Here is an 18106-nt window from a genome sequence, read left to right on the forward strand (position 1 = left end):
ACCTACTGTCTTGCAATACGATCTCACTTCATTATTGAAATAACGCGTATTGAAGCTAGGGTTGTGGATAAAATGCGAAAAGCTAACTGGGTACTGATATTAACCGGGTATTGATAAACCACGTTAATCATAATCATGAATATTCATGATTATGAATAATCATGCTTATGTAATATTTGACTATTTGAATAGTCATGATTATTATGATTATTTGTGCTAACCCTGCCGTCCATGGCCCCCAACACCACCAACATTGGGGGCTAAACCCACCATCCATCATACACCATCCGCCATCCGCCATCCACATATAACCCCCCAAACCCCCAGCTCCCCTCCCTTCCACAACCAAATTTCCATATTCAAATACTCGTATTAAATGGTACCAATCACACATATAAATATATACTCCCCATCTTTGCTAAATACACAACCTCTTCCCCCTTCCCTCACATCTTCATCCCCATGCATCTCATATACAACCCCACCGAATTATGGAATATACAGGCCAGACTCAAAGAAAAAAAAAAAAAAAAAAGAGAAGAGCAAGAGCAAGAGAGCGATAGATGACAGAAAAAAAACAGGTAAAGATGCGAATCCCCACCCAACCCAACCGCGCTCCGAATATATGCATTAACCCCCCCCCCCCCTTCATCACTCCTCACCACCCCCCACGGCCATAGCAGCCTTCCCCAAAAACGCACTCCCCTCCACCACCCTCCCCGCCAACCCCCCCACACTCCCCGCCTGCAACACGTCAAACACCGCCACATCACTCCCCGCCTCTCTAAAGATCCAATTCCGAATATCCACCGCCAGCAACGAATCAATCCCATACGCCGCCGTGCTCCTCGTCGCATCAATCTCCGCAACCGGCATCGCCAGAGCGCGCGCCAGTTTGGCTAAAAGGGCCTCGAGGACCGTGGCTACGGCTGCGGACTTCGATGGTGCGGATCCCAGCAGGGTCTTGAGACTCGCGCGGCCGGCGGTGGAGGCGCCGCCCGAGCCGTCTGCCGCGCGCGCGAGGTGCGGGCGGAGGGCGTCGAGGTGGGAGAATACGGGGTCGCGGCTCCAGAAGGGGAGGTCTGCAATATCAGCCCCGGGATCGAGACTCGTATGAGCGCCCGTGATAAGATGGCCGTTCGTGACCCCCACAGCGTTGGGGAGCATAGCCAGCTCGATAATGGCGTGCAGCTCCGCCTCCTGGATATCTTTGAGTCCGATACGGATGAGGTTCTCTTCGATGATGGAATCCTTGCTCTCGGCCACGACGCCAACGCTGGCTACTTTGCCGATGTCGATTGCGGTTGCCGGGAGGCCGAGGCCGAGACGGTGCGCGGCGAGGGCGACTTGGTATGTGCATGCGGCGACGTAGTTACCCTGGCCTGCGTTACCCAGGAAACTGGACGCAGACGACAAGAGAACGAAGAAATCGAGCGGCTGGTCCAACGTCGCCTGATGCAGCGACCACGAACCCTGGACCTTGGGACGCACCGCGCTGACGAAGGTCTCGTATGGCATATTCGCAAAGATCTGATCACGCAACACCATCGCGCCCTGAATCACCCCGCGAATAGGCGGCATAGTCTTCAACGACGTGTTGAGCGAGTCGAACAGCATGACCTCGTCGGCGATATCACACTGTATGACTTGAACACGCACCCCCTTCCCCATGAGCGTGCTGACCAGCTCGCGCGCGGCATCATTCGAGACGCCGGAGCGGGAGACGAAGATGAGATTCCGTGCCCCGTTGGCGACCATCCACATCGATAAGCTTCGACCGATTCCGCCCAGGCCGCCGGCGAGGAGGTAGGATGCGTCGGCGTGGAATTTCGCGCCCTTGGGTGGCTGCGGCATGACCTGTTGATACGAATTAGCATCATCCCCTGACGACAAACTGGGAAACCCGGGAAAACATACCTGCACCACATCCCCCTCCCCCGGCACCACCACAATCTTCCCAACATGCCTCCCCGCCTGCATATGCCTAAACGCCTCCCCCACCTCCCCAAACCCCCACGTCCTCACCGGGTTCGCCCCTCCCTCCCCCCCACCAGTCACCCCACCCAACTCCCTGCGAATCTCCATCCCCATCCCCATCGCCTCCCTAAACATACTCGCCCCGAGTCGTCTATTAAGCCTCAACATCGCCGTAATATCCACACTCGCAAACACCACATTCCTCACAAACGGCCCCATATCCAGGCGTCCACCGGCCTCGATATCGCGCTTGCCGAGCTCCACGAACCGGCCGAAGGGCGCGACGCACCGCCAGCTAGCGCGGAGGGATTCCCCCGCGAGACTGTTGAGGACGACATCCACCCCGCGTCCGTCGGTGACGCGCTTCACGCCAGCCTCGAAGCTGACATCGCGAGAACTAAAGATGCGTTCCGCGGGAATGCCGAAGAGAGACATGATATGCGCCTTCTTCTCCCCCGTGCCAACGGTAACATACACCTCCGCACCCAACCTCTGCGCGATCTGTATCGCCGCCTGCCCAACCCCTCCCGCAGCAGCATGAATCAAGACCGACTCCCCAGCCTGCATACGCGCCAAGTGCACGAGGGCATAATACGCCGTGACGTAAATAATCGGGAACCCCGCCGCGGCGACAAAATCCATATCATCCGGGATCTTCATCACCGTATCAGCCGGATTCCGCATCAGCGTCGCGAAACACCCCAGACACCACACCGCGACGCGATCACCGACAGCGACGTGCGTGACCCCCTCGCCGACCTGGGTCACGACGCCCGCGCACTCGTTGCCGAGGTAGTTATCGCTCATCTCGCCCATCGCGATGAGGATGTCGCGGAAGTTCAGGCCGACGGCCCGGACGCTGATCTCCACCTCCCCCTTTGCGATCGGCACCGTAGCGCCCACCGTGGGGTCGTCGGAGAAGTAGAACGAATCCAGACTTCCCACCCCGTCAAGCGTGAGTTTCAGCGGACGTCCGGGTTGAACCAACTTCTCCGCCCTGGGCTTCAGCGCTGCGGCCCCAGTGCGCGTGGCGATGTACTTGTTAAACGCATCGTCCTCCACCATGCGCTTGACATGCAGTATGCCATTCCTCTCCGCAAACTCGCGATCATTCACCGCCGCCGCCTGTCCGCGGATGAACGTCTGTCTGAAGACCCCAAACAGGAGATCAACGACCTGATCAGCAGGGAGTCTATAATCCGCGTCCAAATCCACCGTAACGCACGGGAACCCCTCCTGCTCGGCGCGCAAACTCCTCGCGAGGCCCTGGAAGATCGAGAGTTCAGGCTTACTACTCCTCCCCGCGATACTACCGCGCGTAATCCACAACAGTCCGACAGGCTCACTCGTCAGCCTCTGGAGCTGCGCGAAATCCGCCGGCAGCACCTCAGCAAGCACACTCGAATCCAGCTCAGCGAGACAGATGACAATCTTGCCCTGCAACTCCGTTCGCGCCAGCCCAGTGAACGACACGATCTCAACCCCGATCCCGTGGCCCCCCAAGGCAGAACACGTCGAGTCGAGGAGCTCAGCCGCTGCGGCCCCGCCACCGTAGGGCGCGACGAGGACGACGTGCAGAGAGAGCGGGAGTCCGAGGGTGGCAACGTTAGAGTCGGGCTTCAGCACCGACGCGACCATAACGCTCGTAACATGCGCCCTCGCATCCAAGACATCCGGTGCACTGGCCTCAAGCGCACCAAAGCCATGCCTTGACAACACATCCTCCCACTGATGCTCCTGCAACGGTGGCGCCGGTCTTGTCAGAATAACCGCCGCCGAGAGATGAAGGTGGGTCGCCTCAAGCAGTATCAGCTTGCCCCCTGGCTTCAGCATCGCCCGAACATTCGCCAGCGCAACCTCTACATCCACCGCATCACCGAGCGAGTTTGCAGCGATGACAACATCGAACTGCCGTCCCCCAAAGCCCTGCGCGCCGATATCCCCCCCAATATCCAGAACACGCGTCTCAAACAGGCTTCCCCACTTCTCAAACGCCTTCGTGGTAGCCACAAACGTCGCATCAGACGGATCAGAGTACGTATACGCCTTCACCTTCGGGTACCTGTACTTGGCGCACCCATCCAGCGCGTCCAGGACATGCCTCGTCGCATCCCCCATCCCGGCGCCGAGTTCTAGGTACTCCAGATCGGGGTACTTGTGCGCCAGCATCGTCAGGTACCTCTGCAACGCCGCATACGTATGCGGCACCCCCATCGCGGTCGCGAAGTAATCGCTCACGACCCCGCTCTCCTGCCTGAAGACATCCGGGTCGATCTCCTCGCGAAGCACACCGGGGAGCACCATACCCATGCGCACGAGCAGTCGCGCCTCCGCGTCGCCAGAGGTGGAGAAATCAGCAATAAGGTTATGCACGCGCTCTTGCGTAGCGAAGTCCTCGAGCGCTTCCCAGAGGGGAGTCTGGTACTCCGCTTTTCCCACGCGCACAACCTCGCGCTGGTGGAGGAGGAACTCATATAGCTCTCTCCTCTGAGGACTCACCTCCGCCTCCTGCACATCGCGGAGCGCAGCATCGCAGAACCACCACGCTACGATCTCGACGTCTTCGCGTCCCGCAACGCCGGGTGACGCAGCACGGACAGCAGCCCCGCGGAGGACACGCAGCATCTGCAGATCACCGAGTAAATCCACATCCGGCTCCCACACGGCAGTCCCGCAATGCTTCCTCACCACGTCAACGGGGCCACCCCCACTAATAGCCGTACACTTCATCCCCTTAATCTTGACCACGGCCTCCCCCCCAAGAGGGTCAAACACCGTGATCCCGGCCACCGCCTCGCGCACCCCCTTGAACGCCGCCTTGGCGCAAGCGCGGAACTCGTAGCCGGCTTGACTAGCAATAGTGCTGGCAAAGGATAACTCCTCGATAAAGGTCGGCACGAAGGGCTCGTGGACAGCACCACCCAGGTCGCCCTGGGAGAGGGCGGGGATGATCATCTGGATAAACCCATCCAGAGTCGCCGGGTGCACGAGGCTGGGGTACTCAAACTCCATAGGCATCGTGGACCTGGTATCCGGCACCGCCACGCGACCGACGGCCATCCCGCCGCCAGTGGCAACAGAAGTGATAACCCGGAACGACGGACCGTACCACAGCCCTCCCGCGGCGAGGGCATCGTACATCCCCCCCACGTCGCCCTTCCGCCCACACACCCGCTCCGCCTTCTCCATCTCCGCCCTCGCCGCGCGCTCTCCCTCTACAAATTCATCAGCGCCGACCATCTCCGCGATAGACACAGGCGCAGCGCCAGTAGCGGCAACAACAGCAGCGGAAGCAGGGGTGAAATCAACACCCACCATACCCCTACAATGCTCCGCCCATCCACCCTCTCCGTACGAGAACACCCTAAACTCCCTCCACGCGGCGGAGCTCACCGTCGTACTATCCGGCAGGGGACGCATGCTAAACACCGTCTCCACACCCTCCTCGCTAGCCGGCACAACAAGCGCTCTCGAGATCGCGAGATCCCTAACCGTAAACCCACGTACCATCCGTCCCGGAGGCAGCGCCGTAACGGACAGAACCTGCGCCGCAGCCTCAAGAGCCATGCACACGTACCCCGCCGCGGGGTAAATGACCGTGTCCTGCACCTGGTGATGTTTAAGCCACGGCAACTCAGACAATCTCACGAAATTCCTCCACATCGGCTCAGTAGGGTTCCAATCCGTCGACTGCGCACCAAGCACATCAGTCCTCGGGAACGGACGGAGCCTGTAGTCCAGCGACAGCCGCGACTCAGCCCAGTACCGCGTACTATGGTTCCAGACATAACTCGGCAGGTCCGGCAGCGTCGCGAGGGGCTGCGCCAGCGGCGACGGGAAATTAGCCGTATGAACATCGGCACCATGTCCCGACGCCGACAGCGACGCGGCCAACGCAAGCATCGTCTCCGCACCATCCTTATTCCTCAGCAGCGCAGGTAGGTACGTGATGCCCGCCTTACTCAAACTCGTCGACGCAGTCAGGATCTGCTTCACCGGCCCACCCAACGCAGCATGCGGCCCGAGCTCGACGAGGATGTTGACTGCACCGCCACGGGCGCGGCGCTGGCCCTTCTTCTTCCCCTTTGCCTCGGGGGTACAGAGGTGGGCGAGGGCGGAGGAGAATTGCACGGGTGACACCATGTTGCGGACCCAGTAGTCGGCGTCTAGTGCTTCGTCGGCGGCGGAGCGGGCGGTGACGGAGGAGATCATCTCGATGGGCCAGCGCTGGCCTAGAGGCGTGACAGCGAGATCCTCGAGGTCTGCGCGGTAGGCCGCGGCGATGGAATGCATGTGATGCGAGTGGTATGCCGTGTCCACCATAAGTTTCCTCGCAAACACGCCATCCGCATCCAATCTGCTCTTCAGCACCTCAATCGCCGATTCATCACCCGAGACTGTAACGCTTCCCGGGCTATTAATACAAGCAATCACCACCCGTCCAAGCGCCGCATCAACACCCGCCACATACCCCCTTGCAGCAGCCTCATCAAGACCAACCGCCATCATCGCCCCGCGCAGCCCCAGCGAGGACACCCTCGACGAGTGCACACCGCGGAAATACGCGACCTGCAGCGCGCCGCTAAGGGATAGGGCACCAATCGCATACGCAGCCGCGATTTCACCACTGGAATGCCCGACAACGCGCGCGGGATGCACGCCCCATGCACTCAGCAGATCCGCTAGGGCGATCTGCAGAGCAGTGCACAGCGGCTGGCTGATGGCAGCTTCATTGACGCGGGTCTCGGATTCAGGCTTGGAGAGCTCGGTGAGCAGCGACCACGGGGCGCCGAGGGAGGTGAGGATGTCGTCGGCTTTCAGCACGACGTCTTTGAAGACTGGGTAGGCTAGGAGCTCGCGCCCCATGCCGGCCCATTGCGCGCCTTGGCCTGTGAAGACGAAGCCTAGCTTTGGCGTCTCGGCTGCGCGACGGGTGGGTTTGAGACCGGGCGCCTCGAGCTTAGTAGCCAGCTCGGCGATAGACGATGCAACAACAGCAACAGTCCAAGGTAGGGTAGTACGGCGCGTATGCAGTGTGTAGGCGAGGTTATCAAGGTAAGCCGTATCAGTAGCATCAGCAGGAATAGTAGCGAGATGCTCCGCGAGACTCTTCGCCAGCGTAACAGCAAGCTTCTCCTCGTTAGCAGAGACCTTGAAAATGCGCGGGCGCGCATTCAGGGCCGAGGTGGAAGAAGCAAGAATCGCATCCTTCTCCACGATCTCCTCAATCTTGCCCCCCTGCCCCAGCAACAGCGGTCGCTGCATCCCCTCCCCCAGCAGCGACGTTGGGGACGTAGTATGATTACCCTTCAGCCCGCGACTCTGGAGGTAATGGAACGCATCATCGATAATAGCATGGCAATTCGTCCCACCAAAGCCAAACGAGTTGATACTCGCCCGCCGCAGCCCCTCCGTCGGCCACGCCGTCGGCTCGGTAGGGACCTTGATGCGCCACCCCTCAAAGTCGATCGCGGGGTTGCCATTGTCAAACCACAGATTCGGCAGCACCACTCCGCGCTCCAGACTCAGCACCGCCTTAATCAGGCCAGCCAGTCCACTAGCGCCCTCGAGATGGCCGATATTGGTCTTCACGCTGCCGACGAAGAGCTTCCCCTCCTCACCCGGCCCGCGGGATTTTCCAAGCGTCGCTCCGATCGCAGACGCCTCGATCGGATCTCCAGCTGCTGTGCCCGTGCCGTGCGCCTCGAAGTAGCCGGTAGCTGCGGGATCGCAGCCAGCCTGCTCGTAGGCGGTCTGGATGAGCTCCGCCTGCGCCTCCTTCGATGGCAGCGTCATACCAGCCGTCCTACCATCCTGGTTCGACGCCGTTCCACGGATAACAGCGCGGATGGTATCTCCGTCCCTGAGCGCCGCATCGAGGGGTTTTAATACTAAAGCAGCCATACCCTCGCCACGTGCGTAGCCGTTCGCACGCTCGTCGAAGGTGAAACATGTCGAGTCTGGGGAGAGGAAGTGCATGTTGCTCATTCCCACGTGGATTTCGGGGTTGATGAGGGCGTTTGTTGCCCCCACAATGGCCACGCGGGATTCGCCTGCCCGTAGGGATTGGCAGGCTAGATGGACGGCGACTAAGCTACTAGAGCAGGCAGTGTCGACCGTCAGAGAGGGACCCTTCAGGTTAAAGCAGAAGGAGATGCGGTTAGAGAGAATAGCGGGCACAATTCCCACAGAGTGGTACTTCGGGGACAGCTCCATATCACGCTTCAGGAGACCGTCATAATCATCCGTAAAGCAGCCGACATAGCATCCCGTATCAGAGCCGTCCATATCCGCCAGCGTCATACCGGCGTTCTCCATAGCCTCGTAGACCACCTCCAGCAGAATCCGCTGCATAGGGTCCATACTCTTCGCCTCAGCGGGGGAGATGGAGAAGAAGCGCGCATCAAACGCGGCAATATCCTCTTTGAGGTAATGCCCACCTTTCAGGTTCATCTATCACCCGTTAGTCCTGCATATCATGAGAAAAAAATATATATATATATATCAAAAACTCACAGAACCACTCCTATCAGCATCCGGATGATAAAACGACTCGACATTAAACCGGTCTTTCGGAACCTCCGTCCGCGCGTGCCTCTTATTATACAGCATCTCCCACAGCTTCTCCGGGCTAGTAGCCTCCTGCGGAAACCTACATCCCATTCCCACAATGGCAATGGGCATGCTCTTATCCTCGCCTTCCCCCTCGTGCACCCCGCCCCCAGCGTCCTCATCCACAGAGGACCCGGGCGTCAGCACCTCGGCTACCCGGCGCTGCTGCTCGTCCTTGAGCAGCACCTCCTCGCGCAGCGGGGGCGTATCGGGGACATATGGTAGGAGGGGGCGCCCGTGTATGGGCTGTGGGGAAGAGGTGGAGGCGCTGGTATCGGTGCCGGCGCTGCCCCCGAGGGAGCGCGCTTCAAGTAGGTCGAGGCGCGCATCTAGGCGCTTGGAGAGGGAGGCGAGGGCGGCTTCGACATCGAGGGCGAGGGCGGAGAGGGAGGGGTGCGCGGGTGCCAGGGCGGCCATGGCCGCGGTTGTATATGTGAGAGCGGGAGCTCTATCCGGTTGTCGGTTTGGGTTGGGTGGGGGTTTGAGGCGTCTATGGCGTTGGCATCAGGCGGCGGCGGGGAAGTGGGGATGCCGAGTCTGGGGGAGCGTGGTGGGGGAGATTATATGTAAGTCGGCAGCTGTCGGTGTAGTAGAGAATGTAGTCGTCGTCGTTGTGGTTGTCGAGAGAGTGTCGGTGGAGGAATGGTAGGAATGCGGGGAAGGAAACATGCTTTGGGGGCGTGTTTCTGTCGAGTGTCGTTGAGGGGGAGGTGGTCTGTTCGGTGGGAGAAGCGAGACAGCGATGATCTTATCTGCGGGAGGGAGGGAGGGGAGGGCGTGGGCTGGTGGGACCTTGGTGGGTATGTTGGTCTGGGTATGTTGGTCTGGGATGTTGGTCTGGGTATGTTGGTCTGGGTATGTTGGTCTGGGCGACGATGGAGTAGCAAGCAAGTACTCCTCCCTCTGTCTCCGTCGTAGAGCAAGCACGTACTGTAACCCTCTCTGTGTGACCCTCTCTGTGTGGTGGTGGGGCACGTTATCGGTGGAGTTGAGCTATCCAAAGGGGGAGGTATGTCCGAGAAGGTATGAGCTGTGGTCTTGCGTAGTGTTGAGGGGGGAAGGTGGAAGGGGGAAGGGGGAAAGGGGAGGGAAGGGAAGGGAAGGGGGAGGGAAGGGAAGGGAAGGGAAGGGGGAGGGAAGGGGAGGGAAGGGGGAGGGAAGGGGGAGGGAAGGGAAGGGAAGGGGAGGGGGACGGGAAAGGGGAGGGGGAGGGAAAGGGGAAGGTGAAGGGGAAGGGGAAGGTGAAGGGCGGGCAAGGAAAAGGGGAAGGGGAAGGGGAGGGGCAAGGAAAAGGAAAAGGAACAGGGCAAGGGAAAGGGACAGGGCAAGGGAAAGGGACAGGGCAGGAAAAGGAACAAGGCAAGGGGGACGAAGAAGCGAAGAAGCGAAGAAGCGAAGAAGCGAAGAAGCGAAGAAGCGAAAAAGCGAAAAAGCGAAAAAGCATGTGCGTGAAACGATTGGTAAGGTATTAATGACAGTACGGAGAGGTACAGAGGATGCATGTGGATGTACCTGGAGGTACCTGTGGATGTACGGGAGGTAGGACAGGACTATTAGGGTTTAGGGTGAGGGAGTGAGCCGAGGTAGGCCATATGGATGGAGATGTGGAGATACCATGTGGTATGGAGATATGGATGGAGATATGGATGGAGATATGGATGGAGATATGGATGGAGATATGGATGGAGATATGGATGGAGATATGGATGGAGATATGGATGGAGATATGGATGGTGATATGGATGGTGATATGGATGGTGATATGGATGGAGATATGAATGGTGATATGAATGGTGATATGAATAGAGATATAAACGATCCAAAGATATCCGAGTTGGCGAAAACAAAATAGCAACCAACGCCCAGCCAGACGCGCGCCAAGACCTCCGTCGCCGCTAAGCTGTGCCCCTTGTATGTACCTATGGGTATGTACCTATCTTCATCTTCAATCTTCAATCGCCAATCTTCCATCCATCTTCCATCTTCCATCTTCCATCTTCCATCTTCATCCTACATCCTTCAACCTTCCACTGTACGCCTTCCACTGTACGCCTTCCACTGTACGCCCGCCAAGAGAAGTGCCGAGGAACCGAGAGTATCAATCAGTCGGAGCGAAAAAGGGAGGACTGGTTTTGGGGGGGAAGGAGGGAGAGTAGGAAGGGAAAGAGGGAAAAGGGAAAGAGGGAAGAGGGAAAGAGGGAAGAGGGAAAAGGGAAAGAGGGAAAGGGGAAAGAGGGAAAGAGGGAAAGAGGGAAAGAGGGAAAGAGGGAAAGAGGGAAAGAGGGAAAGGGGGAAAGAGGGAAAGAGGGAAAGAGGGAAAGAGGGAAAGAGGGAAAAGGGGCAACGGGAAATAGAGAGAAAGGGATAGGGAAAGGGAAAGGAGAAGATAGGAGGACGGAAAAAAGAGAAAGAGAGAGAGAAAGAGAGAGAAAGAGAGAAAGATGAGGTTTCTCTGCCTCCATGGCTTGGGGTGTAATGCCGATGTTTGTCTGTCCCTTCTTACTGTCCCTTCTTACTGTCTTTTCTTACTGTCTTGAATTTTTATATCATCCCCCTCGTTGCTCATCTTACTCTGTCTATCTTACTCTGTCCATCTACTCTGTCCATCTCACTCTGTCCATCTACTCCATCTCACTCTGTCCATCTACTCTGTCCATCTACTCTGTCCATCTACTCTGTCCATCTACTCTGTCCATCTACTCTGTCCATCTACTCTGTCCATCTACTCTGTCCATCTCACTCACTTTTCCTCCTTTCTTTACTCGTTAGACTCTTCTTTTGATATCTCCCCCATCTCCCTTCCATCCCCTTTTACCCCGTCTTCTACTGTCCCATCTCATCCGAAAGACAAACTGACACCCCTCAGATCTTCGAGGCCCAAACTGGTAGCCTCACCCTTTCACTCCCCAAAGGCGCACCTACTAATACACCCCCTCCAGCCCAGATCCGCGAACAACTAGGCGACAGCCACACCTTCGATTTCCCAGAGGGCGAATACGATATCCCCGCTCCCAAAGGTGAGAAAAGAACACCTTCCTACCTCGACTTTCTCCCCCTTACTTCCCCTGCCGTTCCTTCCTTCCTTCCGTTACATCCGGCCGTTCGCTCCTTCCTTCCTGCATTGCTACCCAGTAGTCCCCGTGATTTGGGTCAGGGTCGGTCCTTCCTTGCATATGCTGCATCACGCATAGGGTCGCTCTTTCCTTCGACAGAGAGATCCATTGTGTTGGACCTTCCTTCTTAGTGTACTTTTGGGCGATCGTTCTTTCCTTGCATATGCTGCATCACGCATGGGGTCGCTCTTTCCTTCCGAAAGAGAGATCCATTGTGTTGGACCTTCCTTCTAAGTGTACTTTTGGGCGATCGTTCTTTCCTTTGCATACTTTCAAGCGCTCCTTCCCCCTATCACTCCTTCCTCCCATACCCCTCCTCCCCCCTTCACAAACACAAATCTAACCCCCCTCCCAGAAATAACAGCAATCTACCCACCCCCCTACCTCTCCTGGCACCCCCCGCACACCCTCGACACCCACATCGCCCAAGGCCTCCTCGACATCCGCACCTACATCGCCGACAACGGTCCCTATGACGCGTGCCTCGGTTTCTCTCAGGGTGCTGTGATGCTCGCTTTGTTACTACTCGAAGATTCCGCCGCCTCTCTCAAATCCGCCAACTCCAACGGCTCTTCCACCAACGGCTCCTCCAACGCCTCCTCAACCCCCCACAGCCTGCCCTTCCAACTAGCAATCTTCCTCTCCGGCTCCCTCTACCCCTTCGCCATTCCCCTCCTCTCACTTGGCGCACAGATCAACATCCCCACAACCCACGTCTGGGGCGGGAAACGCGATTACGTGACTACCAATGGCGCGGGGGAGGCGCTGAGGGATGCGTGTGCGGCGGAGGGGAGGGTGGTGGTGGAGCATGGGGAGGGACATGTTGTGCCGAGGGGGGGAGGGGGTGTGAGGGCTGTGGTGGGGGGGTGGAGAAGGGGGTTAGGAGGGCGATATATAAGAGTTAGATATGGGGGGGAAGGGGATTAAGGGGGGGTTATGTGGTGGAGAAGGGGGTTAGGAGGGCGATATATAAGAGTTAGATATGGGGGGGAAAGGGGATTAGGGGGGGGGTTATGTGGCCGAGGGTGAGGGAAAGGGGGTGTATATACGACGGATATCACGATTGAGATGGATTTCTCTTGGATATGATGAATATACGGCCAGCAGCTTCACTGATGGTAGAAAAGGGGTGTATAGAGATGTATCACGACTGGGACAGATTTACTTGTTGGATACAGATGCAGCGACTACATAGCAGAAGAGATTTGGTTAGATCACAGCGAGTATCAAGTGCGCTTCACTCACTCCTCTAAGGACTTACAAGATGGGAGAGGAGAGGGTTACGTCCTTACCTCTGCAAACCACCACAACCACCAACCCCACGACAGGACTCCTTTCACGGCTATCATCGACTTTGAAGAGCATATATCCCATCTCCCTAACCCACACCCTTCCTCCACACCACCGACCAGACTACCTCAACCCTCAAAGATTACCCCCGCCTGGAGGAAGGGTGTGGGTTAGGTAGATGGGATATATGCTCCCCTATCAAACCCGTTCTCTATCAAACCCCCTCACCACCTCCAACCGCGGCACGTCACACACACATACACCCCCCCCCTCCTCCCATACCACACCACACGCGCAACAAGGTAGTACCATCCTCCATCCATTCCCTCCGTCTTGGCACCACACTCGGCTTCCCCGTCTATATATTACCCCCACACCACGCAGAGACGACGGCGGTACCAGCCGTCATCACCACAGGTAGACTACAGTAAGTTACAGTAAGCACCCCCCCACCCGCGGACCAGCAGCTGGCACGGTAACGCAAGGAGTGTGTGGGATGAGAGACAGCATGGGAGTTACTGTACAGTACGTTACAGGCGCTGTCGCACGGCGGTCCCGACGGCCGACTCGCGTGGTAAGATGGGGGGATGACGGGAAGACATGTCGTCCCGGATGAGACATGCAGTGTACCGCGGGGAAGACGGGGGAAAGTTGCCGCGGCGGATGGGTTCGGGCGAGGTGATGTGTCGGATTTTGAGCCTGGATGATATCATATACGTAGGATATGATACAGTACATACGATATGGTGGATAGTTATGGAGTGCGTGTGTCGCGGCCGTATTTCGGGGACATAGCTATCTCCTTGCTGCGCTACCCCTCTTCCGTTGCAACGACATTGGTTTCGGCCCAACTTCGCATCTTCTCTCTCATCTGAGTCTATCCCGCCGCAGTCCGCCCATACCACGTACTGAACAACATGACACTTACAAACCTGATACAGACACACGGTGCAAATGGGACACGGCATCGATGCAACACGCCCCTTCCCCCCGACCCCCGGCGCCGAGAACCAGCCACCACACCCGACAGCCCGGTCTCATCTCGGAGGGATGATCCGGAGAGGGAAGGAGTTGCGGTGGCGGTGTTGGGACCTCGGGTGTGTTCTAGGAGGCGGGTGGAGGGATGGATTGGGATGCCGATATGAGGTCCAACATGAGGGTGGGGATATGAGATGAGGTCCAACAGGTGGATGGATCTCCACTGTGGGGCGGGGAGGGATGAGGCATCGGCGGCGGGAGGAAGGGAATAGATGGGATGGGGATGGGGATGTATGGGGATGGGATATCGGAGGTGTAGTAGTAGAGTAATTTAGCAACTGTTACTGTCACACTTTTAGCGTGTAACAGTAACATATTTGGTAAGGCGTACCTAATGCTAAGGTGCCCACTCCGGCCCTATGTGCCCAAATAGGAAAGGGGACTGTCACAGTGTGACAGTATTATCCCCCCTCAATGATTGTAACGACCCGCTATTTTGAAGTTTGTGGAAACCCACTTATAGCGATCGGTTTAGGTAAAAAGGCGTAAATAAGATGAGATCACTAGCAGAGGCCTTTTGACAAAATAGTGGATGGTGACAATCATTCAGGGGGGGATAGTAGAATGATGGGCAAAAGCGCTCGGCGCGTTGCCTCCCTCCCTCGCGTTGCCTCCCTCGCCGTTGCTCCCCCTCGCCGTCGCCCTCCTCGCTGTCCCAGCTGACTCGCTAGCCGCTGCCCTCACTGAGGCACTCGACGACTCTTCGGAAGCCATCGTCGCGAGGCATCGGAAGTCCTGAGCTCGGCTCAGGCCCACGAGGATGGCTTCTCTTGGCGAGCTGACCGTTCCTATGAACGGTCAGCTCTACCTCGACCTAGACGCCTGGTCGAGAGCCCTTGACGACTGGGCCGAATGAGGCCGTCGAAAGGAGCGACAGCGAGGGGGCGACGGCGAGGGGGGCTAGGGGGGGGGATGGGGGGGTTTTTACTGGTCGCAGGGGGTTTCATATTATGTAGGGTATATAAAACTTATCACGTCAAATTCAGGGTATATAAAACTTTTGCCCTAGAATGATTCAGCAGGTGTTAGACGTGTTAGACACCTCATTCGACAGTCCTGTATGTAGTTAGTGTAGAAACTTTGACTAGGAACCCTGTATAAACCCCGTATAAACCCTGTACAAACCCTGCTTGCAGCAAACTACACTATTTCCTAAATAGGAAGTAAGACTGTCAGTGTCAGACAGTTATCTATTCAAGGCTAACAGCCAGCTAGATTCCTATTGTAGTTAGAATATAAGTTAGTAATTAATTTGGATAGACGTCATGTAATTGTAAGCCGAATACAGTATCGCTCTATATAAGTGATAATGGCCTCGATGTCATACTGACATTCGTTGCACTCAGTTTGCTATCAAACTCAAGAGCAAACTTAGAAATCTCCTCCTCAAACCTACAAGTCACCATACATATCTTGGCTTATCACACCAACAACAGAAGCAATACTACTCAACCATTGCTGCAAACTCTTCTACTACATCTGTTTATGCTACATACATCATGGCATATCATTTGGACACTCATTGAACAAGTTATTAAGAAAATCTCCTCCTTAAGGGGGTGGGCCAATACTACCACATGGCATATCTCTACCAACTAGAGGCCTAGGAACATGAACGATAGCTCTAGAAGCTTCTACAACCCTCTATGATTCATTACACGTCATCGCTCCTTAGTTACCCACAAGATTGGTTAAGTTATGACATAATTTGTCTATAGGTACTCTGACCTTGGACCTCCTTTTCACTTCCTATAGGCTAGGAACCCAAGAGATGGTTCTATGGGATTCTCTTACGTTCACTACATGATTAGCAAGCTAGTTGTGGGTCGCACTTGATTTCTAATACATTTACCAAGCCTGGTTAGTCATGGAAAGTCATGGAAAATGAGAGAACTACACTCCTTTGGCATAAATAGGATTGCCCTTTCCTTAAGAAAGGGCAAGCAGGCAATACAGTAAATCGACTAGCACATACTTCTACGTCTTTTCCAAGCTTCCAAGCATTGATCTTAGTCAGTGAGGTGCTAACCTCTGACTTACCCCTGAGTTCTCAGACTCAACATTTGTTGCAACTTGTCTAAACCACTTCACCACATCATACACCTGATTGCTGCGTTGTGGAATAGTCTAAGCTACAACCCTTTGGCTCTGTTTCCTAAGACAGTGTGTTGTCTTAGTAAATTCATCCCTTCCTTGGGTGGCTAGATTCTCATATCTGGTGCACCCACCATTACACTCGAAGCTGCTCGAATTCCTAGCTTATGAGCCCTAATCCTTACCCTAGAGACGTCGCTAATACTCTACCTTCAAAGAAGATGGCAGAGCAAGCCCTGCTCTGCCTATCCAGCCTATGATTAAGGGGCAAATCGAAGCCGAAACACCAGAAGTATCGCAGCTCTCAACCTAGCAGTGTATAGAAAGCTGCGATCCTCAAGGCTCTCTGACTAAGATGGCCCCTTTGACGAAGGCTGAAGTGCTAGTCCTATTCCAGCTTGCAAATCGAAATGCTGAAGCGTATCGACAGTCTTGGGACTGGTTAGACAGACAGTGAGAGCGAATTGACTGTCTAGATTAATAACTAGATTGACGTTGTTGGTAAGGAGGAGCCACTTAATAAGGAGCAAAGTGAGGCAGCAAATACTGTTCTTACTTCGTCACAGCAGGCGTAGGATATCCAGGACTCACTCTCTGTAGTCCTTGTAGCAAAGAGGAAATACCAGAGGAATCCTCTAAAAAGTTGTGATAAGTCTATTGGCCAAAGAGCATGGGAGCTCTTAGGCTTTGACATGATGACGACGAAGAGCTACAAAGTGATAACTGTAGCGAGGACATCAGCTCTATCAACTCGCCTCCTTTTGAAACCCTAACACTAGTATATCAAAGCACTTCTTATGCTCGTGGTCAGTTAGTTAGTTAAGGAAGAAGCTGTAAGAAGCGCCTGAAAATATCTTTCCCTTCCTATAATCAAATGATCCTAGACGAGCATTTGAATATACAGGGTGAAGATGGACGTCGACTAGTATTGAGTCATTAGTTGAGCTTTTAAAAGCCTGATATACTCAAGGTAATATGGACCAGTAGGATAGACAGCAGGAAAGTGAGAACGGAGGACTTAATACGAGTAGTATTGAGTTGCAATTTCAGCAAGTTGATTACCTGATCCGCGAGCTTTAGGAAGGCCAGGAAGAAATAAAAAAAGGCCAGTTAATGATGATATCGTTACTTGAGCAAGCGCTTCATGGGCCTATTGGTCGAAGCGTCCTAGTTGAGAGCTCACAGCATAATGGGATCAATGAAGTAGGGGGTTGGATAGAGTCAAGTAATTAGTATATATCGTAGCTAGCTATTATAACAAAGATACTCCTCTACTGTTGGTGGTGATATGTAACACTGACTTCTAAATGATAGAAGACACAGAGGTTTCTTGCGTAAGGTTGACTTGACAGAGAAGGCAGGGGATTAGACACAAAGGCTTTTCAAGTAACACGTTACAGTATTGTAAAGAATACTATATTGAGTTGAGCACGAAGCTCCTATCTAAGGAAATACTATCTACTTATATGGTGGCGTCGTGCCAAAGGGATATCCATGGATAACATGGATAACATAATATCCATGGTATCCAATGTTATCCATCACCTGATATTCCATGGATCCCTGTGGATAACATGGATAACATAATATCCAAGATATCCAATGTTATCCATCACATGACATTCCGTGGATCGCCGTGGATAACATGGATAACATAATATCCATGATATCCAATATTATCCATCACGTGAGGTTGCAGCTGTAAGCGCTAGCACTAGCACTTAGCCGTAACATGGTACTAGAAACCTTGTCCTAATCAAATTGCCACAAATACAGGTATAACAGTTTGACAGCAGTATTGCAGCTTTAAAGTGAGCAGCTACAGGCTGTGATTGTGACTGTAACCCCTTGTCAAATGCTGTACACGTCTATAACTGTTGTGTTAACCCAAAGGCGTTCTATACTGCAATTCTTACAGATGATAGCACTTATTAAACTGCTTCTGCTTTTGCAGAAGATATTGATGACCATGAGGGCAAGTA

General features: G+C 55.0%; 2 protein-coding genes across 2 annotated transcripts; one reads left to right on the forward strand and one right to left on the reverse strand.

Moving 5' to 3' along the window:
• Positions 1-651: 651 nt before the first annotated feature.
• VC83_02202 (Type I Iterative Polyketide synthase (PKS)) lies at positions 652-9441 on the reverse strand (the record flags this gene model as incomplete). Its single annotated transcript, XM_024465870.1, has 3 exons — positions 8494-9441; positions 1918-8430; positions 652-1857 (listed from the first exon to the last, which is right to left on the reverse strand). The coding sequence occupies exons 1-3, from the start codon at positions 9004-9006 to the stop codon at positions 652-654; spliced, it is 8232 nt and encodes a 2743-aa protein (XP_024326590.1). The 5' UTR covers positions 9007-9441.
• A 1171-nt stretch (positions 9442-10612) lies between these two features.
• On the forward strand, positions 10613-12629 carry VC83_02203 (uncharacterized protein; the record flags this gene model as incomplete). The annotated part of the gene is made up of 4 exons (XM_024465871.1): positions 10613-11072; positions 11456-11474; positions 11529-11606; positions 12058-12629. The coding sequence occupies exons 1-4, from the start codon at positions 11031-11033 to the stop codon at positions 12627-12629; spliced, it is 711 nt and encodes a 236-aa protein (XP_024326589.1). The 5' UTR covers positions 10613-11030.
• Positions 12630-18106: the final 5477 nt, after the last annotated feature.

This window comes from Pseudogymnoascus destructans, assembly GCF_001641265.1.
Source record: "Pseudogymnoascus destructans isolate 20631-21 unplaced genomic scaffold scaffold_4, whole genome shotgun sequence".
NCBI classification, from domain to species: Eukaryota; Fungi; Ascomycota; class Leotiomycetes; order Thelebolales; family Thelebolaceae; genus Pseudogymnoascus; species Pseudogymnoascus destructans.